The 19,782-nt window shown below is 40.3% G+C and overlaps 1 protein-coding gene across 4 annotated transcripts in view; it reads right to left on the reverse strand.

Moving 5' to 3' along the window:
• LOC127586408 (uncharacterized) overlaps positions 1 to 19,782 on the reverse strand; it is a 58,752-nt gene that overhangs the window by 4,941 nt on the left and 34,029 nt on the right. For 2 of the 4 annotated variants that reach the window (XM_052044345.1, XM_052044343.1), the window contains exons 12-22: positions 18,117 to 18,934; positions 16,719 to 16,822; positions 14,499 to 14,547; positions 14,186 to 14,347; positions 13,496 to 13,607; positions 11,392 to 11,840; positions 9,549 to 9,710; positions 5,742 to 5,853; positions 4,666 to 5,126; positions 3,422 to 3,516; positions 1,417 to 1,468 (exon numbers count right to left, since the gene is read on the reverse strand). In XM_052044345.1, the coding sequence (XP_051900305.1) occupies positions 1,417 to 1,468; positions 3,422 to 3,516; positions 4,666 to 5,126; positions 5,742 to 5,853; positions 9,549 to 9,710; positions 11,392 to 11,840; positions 13,496 to 13,607; positions 14,186 to 14,347; positions 14,499 to 14,547; positions 16,719 to 16,822; positions 18,117 to 18,934 (2,576 nt within the window). The remainder of the gene's footprint in view (positions 1 to 1,416; positions 1,469 to 3,421; positions 3,517 to 4,665; positions 5,127 to 5,741; positions 5,854 to 9,548; positions 9,711 to 11,391; positions 11,841 to 13,495; positions 13,608 to 14,185; positions 14,348 to 14,498; positions 14,548 to 16,718; positions 16,823 to 18,116; positions 18,935 to 19,782) is intronic. The other 2 variants (XM_052044346.1, XM_052044344.1) reach the window with 2 other exon arrangements.

Consider the following 19,782-nt stretch of genomic DNA (forward strand, 5'->3'; position numbering starts at 1 on the left):
TCCTGCAGCAGTACAGCCCACAAGGCCTAGAGGGATATGGGCCTAATGTGGCAAATGGGAGCAGCGTAGACAGACATCACAGTCGGCATGGATAAGGTGGGCTGAAAGGGTCCGTTTCTATGCTGTACGTTCTATGATTCTAATCATAATCCAGAAATCACCTAGAATCTGCACTGGTTTCCAAGTGAAGTTATCTTAGTACAACAGAAAACCCACTGCTGCCCCCAAATAAACTTTGTGATACAGCTATTAGCCAGGCTGTTGAAAATTGGTAAATTGTTGTTGAGAGAATCCTAGCAAGTCCATAGCTAGTGGAGCTTTCATTTATCAGACAATACAAAAACAAATGGAAAATAGTTTTTTTTAAAAATTAAAGTAATAGCTTCCATAACTAACAATTGTTCAGAACCAATATGGTGTGGTTGGTTCCCAAAATCTTAGAAGTGTTTATATAATGGAAGGCCTAATGAATGTGTTTGATATTGTGGTCACAAATATAAAAGGCAAAAGATTGCTTGCAGTGAGTGACAAAACACTAATGAGGGCACAAAGAACACAAAAAGAATGAAGGAGCAGGTTAGTTTAAAAAAACCCTTACAGAAGTGTGGAATTTTCTGCAATAAGTCACTGCTGAATGATCAATTTCACTGAGGGTTGAGGATGATTTACTTCTACTCCAGTTCTGTGTTCCAAGTTGGATTAACAGATGCATGTAGGATCTGCAGACTCTGTCAGAGGTCTGCAGAGGTCAGCATGGGAAGTGATGTGCTCCTCCACCATTTTCCCTGGCTTCTGCAGGCTGCTGAAGAGACTCAGGGCTCTCAGTGCCTTCCTGGATGTTCTTTTTCCACATTGATTGGTCTTGAGTCAGGATTCCCACATGTCACTCAGGATGTGTTTTTGCAAGGAGGTTTTGAGAAAATCCTTGAAGCCATTTCCCTGGCTTCATGGCAGTACTTTGCTGTGATGGAGCTCAAAGTAGTGTGGTTGTTTCCAATACCTGGTGTTAAGCACTCGAATAATATGGCCTGCCCACTGGAGGAAGTTGTGTAATTAGAATCTCGGTGTTGGGGGTACTGACCTGGGGAGGTCAGTTATCACACCAGTGGATTTGGAAGATTCTACAGAGACAGCATTGGCAGTGCTTTGAGTGGCTGCTGTAGGGAGAATACGTCTCTGAAACCTACTGGAGGGCAGGATTCTAAATAATAATATTCAGTGGTACGGAGAGCAGACAGACCACTGGGTTTATACCAGAAGGAGAAAGATAACGTGCTTCAATATTTTATAATTCTATAGTTCTGTTTCCAAAGCTACTTATATAAAAATTAACTAACAGAAGACATCCTATTAGAATATGCACATCTCAAATGAATGCAGGACATGATTAAACCAACACCGGTCATCAGGACTTACCTTCCTCTTGGGTGAAAACTTGTGAGATTGTGAATAATTATGAAAATGCCACCTAAACAAAATAAACATTCAATAATTACAATGCAGAGTTGGAAGTCATCTTTCTTACAAAAAGTACCCCAAGTAAATGCACTTCTGCAGCACAGAGACCAGAGATCCCAAGAGGTTCGAAGTCCAAATCGTGGTGTGTGCAGTCAGCTGAATAGTTCACCTCAGCACACCTGGGTTTGGGAAAGAAGAAAATACTCCCCGTTTGATGACCTTTGTTACAACTTACAAAAGCATTCATACAGCACTCTTAGCATAGCATAAGATTTTTCATTTAAGAGGATTAGCAAATGAAAGCTGAAATAGTCACATCCACAGGAGATATTAAAGCAAAAGAGGCAAGTGTTAAGGAGCATCTTAAAGAGGTACAGAAGAGGTTTAGGGAGAGGATTCCAGAACATACGGCTTTGCCAGCTGGAAGCATAAATGCCGAAGGATTAGCAATTAAAATTGGGGATGCACAGAAGAGACCACAGTTGGGAGAGACGGGACAAGAACTGGAGAAGGGCAAATCACTGAAGACTATAAAGTTGGAGATTTCAGAGATAGGAAACACATGGAAGGCTATGAAAACAACAATGAGAGTTTTAAATCAATATGTTGCATATTCGCAAAGAGTAGGTATGATGGGTGAACAGGACTTTGTGAATTACAATTTGGATGGGGGTAGATAGAAAGCAGCAGCAAAGAGCATCTTAAAATAGTCAAAAGTTGTAGCAGAGGTGGACTTAAGGAGCTGAAAAAAGCAGTCTTACTGATGCCATAAATGGGCTCATCTTGTTGCAAACAGTCAGTCAGATTTGGTGTTAGTTTCCAGGGAGGGGGATGAAGTGTACAGTTAGGGATCAGTTGGAGGCCGGAGACTGAAGACAATGATTTTGGTCTTGCCTACGTTTATTTGGAGAAAATTACTACCCATTCAGTTTTGGAAGGACAAGCAGTGCGACAGCTGGAAGTCAGCGAAGAGGTTCATCAAGTCTGTGGTAAGATAAAGCTGGATGTTGCATTGATAATGTTGCCAAGAAATTAGAGGAGGACCAAGGGCAGATCCAGGGATACAACAGAAGTAACTGTTTGGGAGCAGGAGGAGAACCATGCCAGGTGATTATTTGATTCACAGTGGAGAGTTACAAATGGAACCAGACAATTTTGCTTTTTATACTTGTCCCATTGCCACACTTTTTGTCCCTTTTGTCATTCAACCTTCCTGTGTTCTATTATCTTAGGCCTTCTCTTCTACCCTTTCCTTCATCTGAATCTTACAATTACTCTACCACTTGCTTTTCCCCATGCAAAAAAATGTCAGTAACCTAGAAATTAGGACATTTCAGGGCTGTGGGTCTGAAAATCACGGTTTCCCCAAATTTCCAAGTTGACTTGGGGGAATTTAACTGGGTGCTTCTAATTGCCAATCACCACATCTAGTGTGACCGTGCATTAAATTACGTCCATTCACTTGGACAGCTGCAAGGGAGATCACCCTACATGTAATTCTGAGCAGTGGAAGTTGTTACTTACACCTGAAACAACCAGGTTTACCATCGAGCTACTTTGGTTGAGATCTCACTCAAGGGAGTCACGTTATGTATCTCCACTTCCCATAATAGCAACTCCCTGACTTAACCCCAATCGTTCCACCACCTCTTTCCCAAGCCCTGATTGGGCTCTCAAAGTCTGGCCCTCCACACTCTCTTACTTCCCTATCCACAAGCCTGAGCTGATTCACATATTATCATACACGAACTCTGTATCACTTGAGGGGAAATTCACAAAGCTGATACAGTTGCATCTGACTCCTTGGGCAGACACATCCGTGCAGCGACCCTATGAAGTGCCTTTTAATAGGGCACATTGTGACATTGATTTTTCCAGAACAAAGCCAAGAATGCATAAACTTGATTTTAAAAGGTTCTCTAGAAAACAGAATGATAGCAATTGTTGGGTTCTCTGCACTAACCTGGGAGGTGCACATAATTTCTCAGATGCTGAGGTTCCATCATTTACTTCTCCATCCTCCATCTCAAAATCCACATTTTCACTCTCCGAATGAGTCTGTGTGGATAATGATAAATAATGAGGATTGGGGTTACTGTATTAATAATAATTAAATTCTACACAACCAACTCACCCAACCAACACTGGAAATCACTCACAGTGAAGCCTTTAAAGATGGACACAGGTAACAAGTGCTCTATCCACAGGAGCTTACACAACAAACATTGGCAGGAACAGCAAAACAAAAACTTCCTCCAGCACCGACATTCACATACGTCTAACAGGATCACAGTACAGTCGACATTACAACCTGGGCCAATTCCCCTGTGGCATGAACCAACTTCAGAACACTAAACATCAGTGTATCTGAGACCAGTGTACTCTCTTCAGTCTGCATGTCTCAACAGGTTTGTCTAGTGGTTTCATCCAATAGAAGGGGTATAGTTAATCAATAATGAAAGCTGATTTTGAGGGAACATGACTCCCTGAAGGTGGCTACACAGATAGACGAAAGCAGAAAACAAAATACTTGCCTTCATTAGTTAGAGCACAGACTATAAAAACAAGGTGGTTACAGACTCTACAAAACACTGATCAGGCCATAGTTAGAATACCACGTACAGTTCTGGTTGCCAAATTATAGGAAAGTTGCGATTGCACTGGAGAGGATGCAGAGGAGGTTTACCAGTATTTTGCCTGGGATGAATATCAGTTATGAAGGCAGACTGGATAGGCTGGGTGCATTTCCCTTGGAACGCTGGGGGCTGACGAGAGATCTGATAGAGGCATACAAATTTATGAGGCGTATAGGTAGGGTAGACAGTATGAAATGTTTTCTGTAACAGAGGTGTCTAAAACCAGATGGCATAAGTTTTGGATAAGGGATAAAAAGTTTAGATGGGATCAGAGGAGGAAATTGTTTTCAGCCAGATGGTTGGTGTCTGGAAAGCACTGCCTCAGGGATAGAGGAGACAGGTACTTTCAAAACATTTAATTACTATTTTGACGAGTACTTGAATTGCCAAGGCACAGGCAGCTACAGACCAAGTGTTGGTAAATGGGATTAGTACAGATGGGTACTTGATGGTCAGCATGGACATGGTGGGCTGAAGGGCCTGTTTCTGTGCTGCATGACTCTGAATGAAAAAAACCTACTCCTGATCACTTTTAAGAAACAGGTTCATTTCAACAGCATCCAATACATACCAATATTTCCACATCTATTTCGTTTACTTCATCCATATTTAAGTCGAAATCTGAATGACTGCCAAAATCGGAGCTCCCAATAGATGATTCTTTCCCTACAGTGAAGGAGGCATCTTCATCTTTACCATTACAAGCCTTTCGTCTTATTGCAGAGAGGTCATAACCATCAGTGTTCATAAGTTCTTGGTAATTCTCTTTGAAGTTTCCTGCCACCTTTATTGTATTTAAGCTGCTGACCTTCATTTCATCTTGCTCCCATTTAACTCCTTCATCATTGTGACATTCTGACACAATTGAAACCACGTTATCGTTTATTTCTGCAGCTTCAGAAGGATCACTGTTTTCAAGCCATTGTGTATCAGAAGGCTGCTGGAAGGTTAAGGCTTCTATGTCAGAGATCCCCTTTGTACTGAAACGCCCATCCTCTTCCGACTGGTCCTGAAGTACTTCAGACCTTGAATCTACAAAAGGAAGCAGCTGATCAGATCATCTGAACTGGCCCTTCTACGACAGCTGTGATAATCCTCTAACTGAGCAGTGGAGCACTTCAGATGGCAGTTAAAAGTTCACCACACTGTCATGCCTGCAACCAAGCAGGCCATTTGAGTTTTACAAGAAACCAGCTGCTTCACGATCACATCATTCCACAACTACATCTGAACAGAATTCAAATTTTCAACCAGTCTGGGTGAGATTTGAATGCATTGTTTGGATTTCAAGGCCAGTAACAAGGCCAATAACTCTACTGGATTTCCCTTGCTGTCACAAAGATCTGTAACAGAAGGACAAATTGTCTTCTTTCATTCTGGTACATGAATTCCCAATAACAAGAACTACTGCAATTAATTTTCAGCGCACCAAGTCCATCACAACCAAACATAAAGATCTGGTTTGGCTATCATATCCACACGCACACAAAGGAGAAGAATCTTCTTCACTGACCTTCACACTGCAGTAGCACAAGTCAAAAGCTATAGTGTAATCTCTCCTGGGATCAAAGAATTGTACAGATCAAAGTTACATGATCTGAATTATTTCTTTACCCTCACAAAGTTAAAGAAAAAAACGCCCCTTACTTGACAGATGTGAAATTTCCTCGAGCAATTTATTTTGCTTTTTCATTAACAGTTCCTTTTCCATGGAGAGTTTTTCCGATTGTATATCCAAGTCGCTGATCACATTAATGGCCTGCGAAGATAAAACCAAGATAAAAATGCCTGACTAGACAGTGCCAGAAATTATCTGTCAATCCTCTGACAGTCCATAAGGCAGCAAACCTCCTAACATGAACAAGGGAGGTTTACACAGTCACTTCCAGTGAAGTACAGAACTGTAGCCAAATGGTTTAAATAATCCATAAATAGAAGCAAGCAATCCAGATGGCAAATCTACCCCACTTATGCTGGAGCCACTCCACAACAGAACTTGTTCTCAAAATGCTCAAAGCCAAACACACGTATGAAATATTAATATCCTGCACTAATCGGTTACTTAATGCTTTCCCAGTGTTTGTCATGCACGTGACTCCAGTGTGATCAACTTTTAACTACCTACTCAGTTTGGGAGCAATTAGGGAATAAATGCCAGGGCTGTCCATGCCCCATAAACAAAACCTTGGGAAAACAGCAAACTTGATGTTCATCATCAACTATGTGGAACAGTAAATATGGTTAAGAAAACATGCAACAACACATCACAGGTTGTGAGTAAAGCAGCACTGGTTCAGTTTACCCAGAGAATTATTGACTTCTGCAGACCAAAACGGCAATGATTTTTCAATCACAGAATCATTCTGAAAGGACCCAAAAGTAGTCTGATTCAATCTTTTGATGAGGTGGTAGAGACGGGCAAGGAAGAGAATGCAAGGTATGTCATTCATTTGAATTTCCACATAAAAATGCTACCTAGCAAAACTGAGGACTGTGGACTTATATCCACAGCGGCAGCATGGATAAGAAGTAGGTTTAAGGATAGAAAGCAGATGGTGCTGGAAAATAGTATACAGTGATGTTCCCCAGGGGTCGGTGACTAGAACCGCAGCTTATTTTGATATATATGACTTAAAGTATGTGCAAGATAAAATTTCAAAATTTTAGGATGAGTAAACTTTGGAAATGAGATAGTAATGTGGAAGGTATTAATAGACGACAAGGACATAGATAGGACAAGTGAGTGGCAGATGAAATGAAATACAGAGAAGTGTGAAGTGATACCTCTTGGTAGAAAGCACAAGGAGAGACCATACAAACTAAATGGTACAGTGGGCAGGACCAGAAGGACCTGGGTGTGTGTGCGCATACAAATCTTTCAAAGTGGTAGGATACGTCAAGAATACGTTAGGAAACAAAATTCTCTCTTTATAATGTGAATAAGAAATAAAAAGTTATGCTGAACCTTCATAAAACACTGGCCACAACCAGAGTACCACACCTTCTCGTGGCCACTAAGTAAACTTTTCATTGCACCTGTGCATACATGTACTTGTGCAGATGACATTAAACTCGACTTTGACGACTCTTTAGGAAGAATGTGAAGGTCCCAAAGAGGCAAGATTTACTAGAGTGGTTCCAGAGAGTATTTCAGCTCCTTACAGCAATTACGATGCAGGAAATTTTACAGAGATGTTTGAGAGTTCAGGTAAGATGAACACAAATCTAGTTTCCAGTAGTTCAAGACCCTTGATTTAAAGGTGTCAAGGAGAAATGGAGGTGAGAAAAAAAAAATTTCTTCTTATGAACTTGCACTCACCACTAACAAGGATGGTGGAAAAGATCTACTGAGGCTTTTAAATGGAACTGGTTGGCACTTGAGAAAAAATAGTTTCAGGGCCTCAGAGAAAGAGTGGGGAACAGAACTGACTGGATTCATCTACAAACAGCATGGCCACAATGGACTGAGCAGTGGTGTAAAGATTCTACGATTCAAAATCTTTGCTTTCTTACTCCAAATAGTTCAATAATTCACTGGTTAACACTATAAAGCCAACATCCCTTTACCGCTCCACCTACGTGTTGTGTCAACATGCTTTAACTTTATTTCTTGTTCCCTGTGATCAGTGATGAACATAAAAGTTTACTGATTGCCCAGTATTTGTTTTATTTATTTGTACGTACATGGGATATGGGTGTCACTGGCAAGGCAGGTGCTTCTCGTAAAACCCAACTGCCATTGAACAGAGGAGGCAGTTAAGAGTTGACTATATTGGATAACAGATTTCCTTCCACAAGGAAGGACTTTAAAAATAATCATTTCATGGTCACTATTATTTTTTTGAAATTTTAAGAGTCAGAATCAGCAGTATTTCAGAGGTAGCAATCACCCCCACACTGGAGGTACACGGATTCAAGTGCCACAGCAAAGACCAGAGCCCAGTGCAGATCTTTGACAGCACTGCAGCATCAAGGGTAGCATCACCTGGATGAGAAGGTAAACCAAGGTTTTGTCTAGCCTACTGGTTGGCCTTAAAAGATCCCGCAGCACATTCAAAGAGCCGCATTTTTAACCGAAAATCAGCAGCTGCATGAGGCCATAGAAATCTCAGAGGATTGCAGAGCTGAAGAAGGTTGTGGAGATGGGAATGAGTGGTGTCAAAGATCAATTTAGAAACAAGAATGAGAACTTTAACTTTTGGTCCAGCAAGGCATTGATTCTAGCGAAAAGTGGTGATGGGTGAGTGGACTTGGTAGAAGTTTATGGATGTTTCCAGATAGAAAATCAGCCAGAAAACTGGAATGGTCAGCCAGCAATAGCAATGGAATGGACAAATACTTAAGCAGGCGAACTGTTGGAGTGCGTCTGGAGGTGGAAATAGGTTACCTTGATACTGGAGAGGATTGGGACCCGAAACCTACTTCAGGGTCAAACAGACTGGCAAGGCTGCAGTCTTGTGCAGTCTCTGTACCTAGTAACAAGTACGTGGACAAGTTAAAATACAATGGATTCGATCATCTCACGACTTAATTGGATGGAATTTCTGTTCAACCAGTACTGGTCTCTTGTCAAACACTTTGGTAAATCACAGGCATGGAGAACTGATGGCGAGTAGAGCTGGAAGCTATCAGTATGCACGTAGGATCCAATTTACTTTTGCATGATTTGGTTTGGAAGCCTGACACATTGGCACAGGTAGTAGAGCTGCTTACTTCACAGCGCCAGAGACCAGCTCAAACCCTGACCTCCGGTGCTGTCTGTGTGGAGCTTGCACGTTCTCCCTGTGAACGCATGGGTTTTTGGTTTCTCCCCCACATCCCAAACACGTGCAGGTTGGTAGGTTGATTGACCGCTATAATTTTCTCGTGTGTAGGTAAATGGTAGAATCTGGGGCATGTTGAATAGAATGTGGGAGAAATAAAAAAATGAATTAATGTAGGATTAGTGTAAATGGGTGGTTGATAGTTACTGCAAACTCAATGTACCACAGGGCCTGTTTCTGTGCTGTAGGGGTGGACCAGACAATACCCTTATAGTTTTAGAGGCAAATGTGCAGCAACACTTATTTTCTGGCTGCAGGTGCAATGTAGAAGAGACAAGCACATTTTTGCTACATCCATTTTCTGAGTGTCTACTTGAGTATTGCTGAAGCAGCAACTTCGTGATCCTTTAACAAGATCCAACGAAGAGAAAACAAACCTGCGGCTTGCCCCAGCCATCAGCACCACTGGCTAAAAGGAAGCATATTTATGAGGGGGGGCGAATGAGTTGGAACAGTTGACAGAAATTCAAAATATTATGCTGAAAAACAGACAGATCAACATATCACATCTCAAACAGCAATTAAACCATCAAAATGAAAGCAGTGGTCATACTTTGAGCTCACACAGAATATGAAAGGTTTCTTTTGTTCACAAATAAGGAAATAATGTTCAGACTTCTTCTAAACAAACCTTAAGGAGAATGGCTCCCTTTGGGGCCTTTTTGTCATTGAAAACTGTGCTCTCCAATAATTTAAAGCGATTTTCCATCAACTTGCGCGATTCTCTTTCTCTCAGTGTGTGATGTGTTGCTTTCCTCCTGGCTGTCCAACCACATTTTGGTTCACCATACCCCTGGAGAATTGAAATCGAGAAGTAGGAAATGACACGGCATAGTGAAGCCAAAAAAATTACTAAGTTATAAGACTTCTGCATATTTTTTTTTGCTGAAGACTGCCTTTGCATTTCTTAAGTGGAATTACCGTTCAGTTCGAACCTTTCATCACTTTTCTGGGCATTAGGATATATGAAACTCATGTTTATTTATCATTGGAGATTCTTTGCTAGCTCGGGTCCAGCGAAAATGGAAAACAAGAGGATTTATTTGTCCCCAAATAGCTCTTCTCCCTCCCTCTCTGTTTCACACCTCATCACTTTTTCTGGTGTATTCACTTCTTTTGCAAGCCTCTAATTTCTTAGAATACTTTAGAGCCTTAATCCCTCGAAAATCCAGAGAAATCAGGTACGTTTCCTTTCCCAGTGATACAAGCCTCATTTCACTCGAGCAAAGAGTCAAAGCGTTTATCTGAAAACATTGTTCCACAATGTATTTACAGGCACAAAAACAAGAGGGATTGGAAGATACTTAAGAATTCAATCTCTTGGCCCGTTGTTGAGAGTCAGGCATAAAGGAATCAGAGAATTAAGCCAATAAACACTTGATTTTATTTCTCTTCTCCTATAGCTATACTAAAACATTAACTGTGATCAACATTAGCCCTCCCATTTCCTTAAAACATGCAAATTGTTGGCTGCTTCACATTTTTTGACTTGCAATTCAGACTGCTCAATGAGAAAATACCAGTGATCTTAAAGCTTGTGTACCCAGTTTTTCTCTGAAGTAATGACCACAGCTTCCCTGCTGTAGATGCTAAAAGGGGTTGCACAGCATTTCTATTCCATCTTATGGTCAACAGAACAGCAGCATTAATTTCTCCTTTTTGATTTAAAATTGCTGTGTTTTAGTTTGCTAGGGAGTGTATTGTATTGAGTGCTAGTTATGTCATAACTAAGATCTGGGTTCACCAACACTTCAAAGATGGTTGGTGACACTTTTCTAATTTTAAAATTCCAAACCACTTTTAATGCTTAGATCTGCTCATGACGTTGGAATTAACAGCATTGTGTATCCATGTGTAAAACTTAAAACCTATAAAAAGCTACTGAATAAATGTTTGAAGGAGAAAAAAACTGAAGGGACCCAGGGGAAGAGCAGGAAAATGGAAGTATTGTTGTTTGAAAGAACAGACACATACTTGATGGGCTGAAGGGTGATGCTATGCTCCAATTTGGCAACAGTATCTGAGCTGGGCTAATCTACTATACTACTGATTGCCCAGCTGGTCCCAGTGTATAATTCTGCCACTTCAAGCTATGATTCTTCCCCCTTGGTTATAAGTAACCCTGCAAGTAATGCCCAAAAAGTAGGGATAACTAGTAGAAAAATATCTGAAGTTATAGTCAAACTGGTGTAGTCTCTGCACACCTGGTCCTCCTCTCCAGTCCCCATCCTCTCCTCAACATAACTGGTGAAAAAGTTACAGTTGTCGCAATGGGAAGGAAAGAAACACAAGGGGCCATACAAAAGGTAACATCCATGCAAGATCTGGCTGGGTCCACTAAAGGATATAGGTTTCCACAACATATTGAAAATCTTTAACATTTTGAAATTGGGAAATAATCATTACCAATTACAGTCAAACTTACTATATTATAAAGAGCCGTTCAATTACATAAAGTTCACTTCTACACATACCAGTGCATCCATGTTGATTTTATTCAATGCTTCCATATCAGTGCTGAAATCTGAAAAGCTACAGAACTTGGAGCTTCCAAAACAACGTTCCTTTAGATAACTGAAGGCAGAGCATTCATCATCATTAATATTCTCCTCTTTCACTGGAAAGGTGTCAGTACCACCAGGATAGTCCAGTTGACTGTTATACTTCTCACCCAAGTAGTCGCCAACTTTAACGGCAACTATATCATCAGAGCTGGCTGAATTCGTCTCATATTTCAGAGTTACTCCACTATCTGTCCTGTGATCAGGCATGACATCCAAAGGACCACCTTCTGAATACCATTTCATTCCAAAGGAATTCTGAGAAGAGGAGTCTCTCTCACTTGAGAAACTCAAAGCCTCCCCAGTCTCAATTATTTCACCAGCTTCAATGCCGCCTTGTGTTATAATTGGTTCCATTTCTGCTGGGGAAAACACAGTCCTTCAGTTGCTATTCATCAATTCAAGCTCATAAATTCACAATAAAAATCAACTATGAAATAAGTAGAATATTCAAAAAAGGTAAATAGTATTCAATGCATTTGGAGAAATTAAAGTATTCATGTTCCTTCAGGTATGTTCATCTTTTGTGTGTTTATTTAGTGGCTTGTGTTACTTTCAGTGGCAAAATTCAGTGCGCAGTCTGCTTGTCACTTTAACGCTCCATCCTATTCTGCTCTGTCTTTTTGACCTCCTCCACTCTTCCGAAGTCCAACATTGGCTTGAGGAACAGCAACTCGTATTCCATCTCTACAGGTTGCAGTCCTTGAAACTTGAAATCATTGCAGTCAATGATTTCAGATAACTAATCTATCATATTTGTGTCCGAACTGATGCAAGATATTCCAGCTGGAACATTAGCTTGATTTTTCTTTCCCCACAGATACTACCTGATCTGTTGAATCTTTCCAGCATTCTCTTTTATTTCACATTTACAGCAACTACCGTCTTCTGCATCTCATAATTCTATTATTGTTTTAATGTTCTCTCTGCTGCCCTCCCCAGGAAGATCAGCTAGAATTAGGAAGAATTTATTGCCCTGTCTTAGGTGGCACCAACAGTATGTGTGGTACCTGAACAATCTTGATCTCCACCCTATCACTTGACATGTTCTCTCTACCTTTTCTCCTCTCTGTAACTTAAAACACATTTGTTTTCTCACTATTCCAGTAGTGATAAAAAGTTATCAACCTGAATAGTTAACTCTCTTTCTCTCTCCATAGGATCTGCTGATCTCCTGATCTGCTGAGTGCTTCCAGCATTTATTATACAATTACTCTTAATGATGTTTTAGGTGGCTATTAGTGTTTCCCCACATCCCATCACCAAAACAAAGATGTCTGGTGAGTCTCATGAGGCAAGAGCCTTCCTCAACCCGAACTCCTACAGCACAGGAGGGGGTGCATTTAGTCCATTATACCACTGCTATCTCCCTGATGGAGAAATCTACCAAGTTCCACTCCCATGCCCTCTCTATAGGCTTGCAATTTTTCCTTCATATTTATTCACCTTCCTTTTAAAAGTTGCTACCGAATTTGCTTCCAGCACTTTCAGACACTGCACTCCAGACCATTAAATAATTGTCCCCCCTCTCTGGTTCTTTTGCTAATTATTCTCATTATACTCATTACAATTGAATAACTCTTTAATATCCTCTGCTCTTCTCTGGATGATTCTTTCTTTCTCCTACTCTGCTGTTGGCAGTTTTAAGACTAAACCTCTCTTGATTCCTGCTGCTGGACTACTTTTCCCACTGACGGAAACAAAGAATTAAGAGCAGGATCGGGATCAGGATTCAATCATGTCAAGTATGAACTTGTACATCCCACTTCTCTGTCTCATCCTACCTTTAATTCTCACGGTGCTGAAACTCAAATAACTGTCCGAGTGAAGGGATTTCACCATCTTTCCCGCCTACACAGGGGATTCCAACTGTGTGATTCTTAGTTCACCCAAATGACATCTCAGCACCTACCCTCTCAAGCCCTCTATGAATTTTGTTTCAATGGAGATCAATAAGCATATTACAAATGGTTCTGTCAGGGGAACATTTCTAAGCATTCAACAGAAATGGTCTTACCAGATAAGAGAGAAATTTTCTCTAACAGGATCTTTTGTTTCCCCAGAAGTAGTTCCTTCTCCATTGTTAGATTTTTAGACTGTCTATCCAAGTTAGTGATTACATCAATGGCCTGTAGATCACAAGCAAAAACATGAAATACAAAAAATTATCAATGCCCAGTTTAACGTTTGGGAATATTATGCAGTGACTTCACACATTTCTATCCTCAACATTAACTTCAAAAAGGTCTGTGCAGAATTAAGCGCTGGGTGTGCCAAATGATACACCTGCATCTTCTCTCCAGCCCTTCTCTCTACCTGTTGCTATCTATTCTTAATCTGTGGTTGACCTGGTTACAGAAAAGAAAAGCTGTATTGCTTAAATATTTTTCTTTTACTATTTTAGTGATGTTTAACTAAACCCTACCTTGAATTATATTTGTGGTGTGATTTCAATGGCCTTTGCGTGTTTCAAATTCCAGCAGGCAAGCCAAATAAATTACTTGCAGCAAGAAAATTGGGTCAGTTTAATTTAGTAAAAAGTCTTTTGACCGCACCAAATGGCACACAGAAGTACTTATTTGCCAAAGATATCTGTTCACACCTTAGAAGATCAATGTGCACTGGAGAAGTAACATGCAAAAACAACTGAAAAAATGGCCAATTTCTTGTCACTCCTCACACTATGAACATTAAATCATTCACAAACCTCATCAAGGATAGCACCCTTTGAGGCTATTTGCCTGTCATCAAAAAGCTTGTTCTTCAGTATTTTGAAACGATTTTCCATCATCCTGCGGGACTCTCGTTCTCTCATGTTGTGTAATATTGCCTTCTTTCGAGCTTCACAGAGCACAGAGGGTTCAAATGCCTAAGAATAACAAAATCATTATGAAAGCAGCTGAGCCTTCATGAGATATCAAGGACAGTACAGTGTCTGAGGTACAATGACCATCTCAACTGAGGTTTGATTGTCAATTTTAATGACCATGCAACATAAATAAACATTGATTTGGACTCACCTTTCTTTGAGTGGAGTGGGTGGATGATTGTGAATTCTGGAAAAATCCCCTAGAGAACAGGAATAGTTTGTAAGGGCTTACGCAGACCATTGCAACAACTTATCAGTGCAAGTAAAGCAGATCTCAACAATTATCATACAAGAGTGCAACAAAAAAAAAAGAAAAATATAATTGGAAATGTTGCATGCTTCCAAAATTTCGTTTCCAAAATTCCTGCAACAGTGAGATTATCCTAAATAGTATAAAAATCAGGATAACCCATATTTTACTCTCTGCAAACCTGGCAGGTCCACTGAAAGGAAGACTCTGACATTCTACCACACGATTCAAGGGATCACACATAACAGAAAGAGTCATTCCTCCCTAATTTCATACCACTGCACAGGTTGGAGGCTGCATAGGAAGTCAGCTGGAGAGAAAACTGCAGTGGAAGCTGTTGAGGATGCTGACATTCACCAGCCTCCTACATACATCAGCATTTACAGTATTTCACACATTTGATATTTCTATACATGCCCAGCTGCCTTTATGTAGTGGTGTATCATATGTTTTGAAGCGTTGGTTCATGATCTTCTGCTCTAACCTGAACATGGCCCACCAAGCACAAGTCTGGGCACCCCTGAGCAAAAGTGCATGATTAATTAATTGCTGATGAAGATGTGCTCACGCTTTAAACGTTGAAGGCACTGTGTGCAGAACAGTGGTACAGCTAGTGGAGCTGCTGCATCACAGTTCCAAATACCGGGGTTCGATCCCGCCCTCCAGTGCTACCTGTGTGGGGTCTGAAGTTCTCCTAGTGACCATGAGAGTTTCCTTCTGGTGCTCCAGGGTGCCCCCACAGCCCAAAGCAGCATAGGTTGGGAGCTTAAAGTGGTCAGTGCAAATTTCCCTAGTGTGTAGGTGAGCGGTACGATCTGGAAGGGGGGTTGATGGGAATGTGAGGAGAACAAAGTGGGATTTGTGTAGGATTAGCATGAACAGGTGCTTGATGGTTGGTGATTCATGAGGCCAAAGGGCATGTTTCAATGTTGAATGACTCTTAACCATGCAAAATGGAGGCACTGTCCTTTACTTGTCACAAGTGAATAGCCAAGGCTACACAAAGTTAATTTCAACTTTACACTGGCACTTCCATTTTCAAAGTACCACCAAATGTGGGTTTCCTGCTTCCTGTCAGCTGGTGATTGGTATTTCTACATCTACATTCCACTGGGGAACTCCTCCCCCCTTAGCTCAGTTAAGAATTTTGGGGGGGAGCGGCAGGCAGAATAAACTGGGCAAAATAAAGCCCAAACAACCTAAGCTAGTTTCAACTAACATTGGAACAGCATCTCCACCCACTTCAATGGAGAGGAAGATCTATGACACACCAAGATATCTGTTAACTTAGATTTCTGTTTGAATTTTAGATATTTTTAGTTATTTAAAAAAATTGTAAGATGTGAACAGTTCTTATAAAAACAAAATAGTTTTGGAATCTGTCATACAGCAACATTCAATGATTTGATGGCTGTGACACCAATTAAAGCTTTTATTAGCTATTCAAGCTTTTATCAGCTGTTCTGCACCTTGTAAGGTGATCAATCTACACCATGGAAGGCCCCTTGATGACGTTGGGGATGGGGACAGCTTTATCCCCATCATTATATGCGGATCATAATGATACATGATAATGATCATTAATCATCGTAACCAATTATCATTATAGCCTGCAAATTATTGTCCAGTGGCTTTACCCAGAGTATTATTGCCTTGATCAATAAAATCTCATGAAACCATACGCTCAGATAAAAACCCTCACATTTCGGGCAAACAAACTTAACTTTCAACTGTGCAATTGAGGGTAGAACTTTAACAACACAACTTCCTCTCATAGAAGTTCATTTATAGGAGGTTCAAGATACATTTTATCCTCTCAGAATAGATGATGAATATGGGGTTTAAAGATTATTCTTTAAATTTGGCTGTATCTTTGTGGAATACAACTCTACTGACTTATCATTACAGCACTAGGTTCTCTTTTTAATGTGTCCAGGATGAAAATCCTTTCCAGCTACTGATCATGCCACATGTAAGGAAATACACTGATGCCCTTTACAACTCTTGATTCTTTATATGACTGTCGTGGGCTAAAAATATTGCTCCAGATTTACTTTCACTTTATTGCCCTTTATAATAGATACTTCAAACAAATTTTCACTGCTCTTAACTGTTACTGACCTGTGAGGCACATCAGGCTTATTGTCAGTTAATAAATTTCTAGGCATTCCTGATTTGGACATCAGCTTTCCAAATCCAATTCTACCTCTACTATTGGAATGAGTCTGCAGGGAAAAAAAACAATCATAATCGTTACAGAAATGGCAGGAAAAGAGTACGTGTCATCAGGTGGAAAACATCCTTCAAAGTAACAAATGATCGCGAGACATCTCGTGCGCAGCAACTTCAAACTAATCAGCAAAATTTGAGTCAGATATTTCTCCAGTTAGTCTGTTAATGGTTCACCTAGCTTAATAGCATCTTCTGACAAAGGGAATTTCACTTTTAAAATGGGTAAAAACCCTCACAGTGCTAAGCCAAGAACAGATCTCCACCAGAGGTTGCACTGAATGTGCTGCTGCCCAAGGAATTCAAGGTGGGCTGTTGCAGTGACAAGCTCCTGACTAACGTGGCACACGAAAAACAGATTCAAGCTCTTAGGAAAAAAAAACTGGGCAGCCCCATGAGCCGGGTGGAACGAGTCCGCCACCTTCACTATCTAGGTCGCTTACTGAAGATGGCTTCTAATTTTGTGAGAAGATACCCCAACCCTAAAATGCAAATGTTTAATGTTAAATGCTTTCTCCCTCTCCTCACTGATTACACTTCCCGTTTGAAGTTATTTGGCTGCCTGAATGGAAAAAGAGTCCTCAGTTTTATTAATGGCCCTTATGCTCAACTAGCCACCTCCCCTTGACAAACTAACCTAACCTTCTTCATTATTCAAACTGCTTCAGGATACTGGTAACCCACCACGGATACTTAACATGCTTAGTGAAGAAAGTGCATCTCGTGTCTACCCTAAACTTATCCTTGGGCCACTCTGACTAACTGCCATCTCCTTGCTCTGATGCATCTATTTATTTTCTCCTTATCTACTGAGCTCCATCTAACACTGACATTTAAGGCAAGTCTTGAAAGTGTCACTCATTTGAGGAACTCTTGGGAGTATTGCTCAAAAATGAATAGTAATTGCTTCGAGGATCAAGCGAAAATGGAATGCTAGAAGGGTCAGAAAAACCCAACAAATAACCTATTGAAAGGCTGTAATTTTCTTCACCAAGGAGTGAAAGAAAAGGAAAAATTCTCCATAGAGGAGACATGTGTTCTGTTTAACCATCTGCTAAACTGAAAATATTTTCTACCTAGGTATAACTATTTCACATGGAATAAGCTTCTTTATATCTGTTATTTAATGTCAACTGACCATTTTTAGCCAAAGGCACATATACAAAAACCCTAGTCCATTTAATTTCCAGAATTTTCTATTGCCTTGCAATTTCCAGAATTTTCTTTCTATTGCAAAGCCAATGAATTATAAAAATGTTATTTCAGAATTATTAGTTCTTCCACACAGACCTGTACACCTAATTCTGCTTCAGTCACAGCTTCTGTGTTCAAATTGAACGATCGGTTCCACAGCTTGGAGCTTCTAAATGCATCATCTCTTAAAGTAGTAAAATTATTGCCTTCTTCATCATTCAAAGGTTCCTCCTTTACCGTCACAGTGCATATTTCAGAACCGTCGGGATCAACCAGCTCACAGGTATTTATTTCCGATACGTCCCTCTCCATCTTAACAAGGGTTTCTCTGGGTTTGTGTACATTAAATTGTGATGTGCGATCAGTCCTTTTGTGATACTCTTCAAATTTGCTGTTCTCTGGTACCCATTTTGTTTCATAAGCTCCAGTGACAGTAATGCCTCTACTTTTCATAGGAAAGGCACTGACAGTACCAGTGCTTTCATTGTATTCTTCTGGCTCAGGCGATTTCATTGGATCCGTTTCCATCTTTAAGTCAAGTACATCATTGTTTAATTCATCAGTATTTGGTTTGGACTGGCAATCAGCCAAAGGAATGATAGTATATGGTCTGTTGTGTTGTCTGACCTCTGTTGTGGTAGTTTCTGGAAAGACATGTAGTGATTGGAGTGGGGAAGCTTCATCCACCAATTTCCAAGTCGTAGAGCTACTCTGAAGTTGTGGCGGTACTGTATCACAGATAACATCACACAGAGATGCAGAGGTGCATAAACCTGTCCCGGCACTCGTTTCTGGTGGACCATTTTTGGTATACGATTCTGAACTTGTAGCAGCCGTTATACATTGAGGAGTGTTACTATCACCTACCAAAGCAGCAGCAGAAGGTGCAAGCATTTCGACCAGTGGAGGGGTTCCTGCAATTAAAATAATATTAATCTTCAAAATCATGAGCTATACTTTATGGCAAAGGACAAGGTATTAGTCAAATAAAACAATAAACCAGCAGCCATCATACAAAAGGGGTTTCATGTGAACCCCTCAAAAAGATAAAATGCTTCTCAATGAAATACTTCTGCTTGGCAACTGTGATGTGCTCTAACAAACCCTTTCATTCAAAAATCAATACTTTCAATTCACCCAATCTCAGGAAGTTAGACCAACCTTTGGATCTTTGAGTTGAGACATTACATTATGAACCATGTTTTAAAATCTCAAATGCATTATCCAAAAAAAATGCAGTGCAGGTGCACAGATAAAATGCAAGGGCCATGCTTAATTTGTTTACCCGCAATGCATCTTCTCTAGCTTCTTCAGCTGCTACACTATATTCTGCATTCTGTTTTCTTTTCACTACCTCGATGTACTTACGTATGGCATGATCTGCCTAGATGGCACATAAAGTTTTTCCACTGTATCTCGGTGCATGTGACAATAATAAACCAATCAGGGTTAAATCAGCAGTTAAAAAAAAAATCAGATTCCCCAGCAACTGTGAAATGTTCACCAGCTTGAAGGTGCCAAGCATGAAAATATTACTTTGGGAAAGAAAAAACACATTATCCAACAAAGGCATTACAATTTTCAAGATATAATAACAACTGTTATCAATTATCATACATTTTTCCTTGGAATCTATTAGTTATTCACCAGCATTACCTTTGCCTTGTGAGGCTGGCTTCACTGCACCTCAATTTATCAGGTATTCCTTACCCATACATGATGTGAGATTAAAAGCCTTCCCTAGATATTGTATGGCTATAAC

This window comes from Pristis pectinata, chromosome 35, assembly GCF_009764475.1.
Source record: "Pristis pectinata isolate sPriPec2 chromosome 35, sPriPec2.1.pri, whole genome shotgun sequence".
Classification (NCBI taxonomy): domain Eukaryota; kingdom Metazoa; phylum Chordata; class Chondrichthyes; order Rhinopristiformes; family Pristidae; genus Pristis; species Pristis pectinata.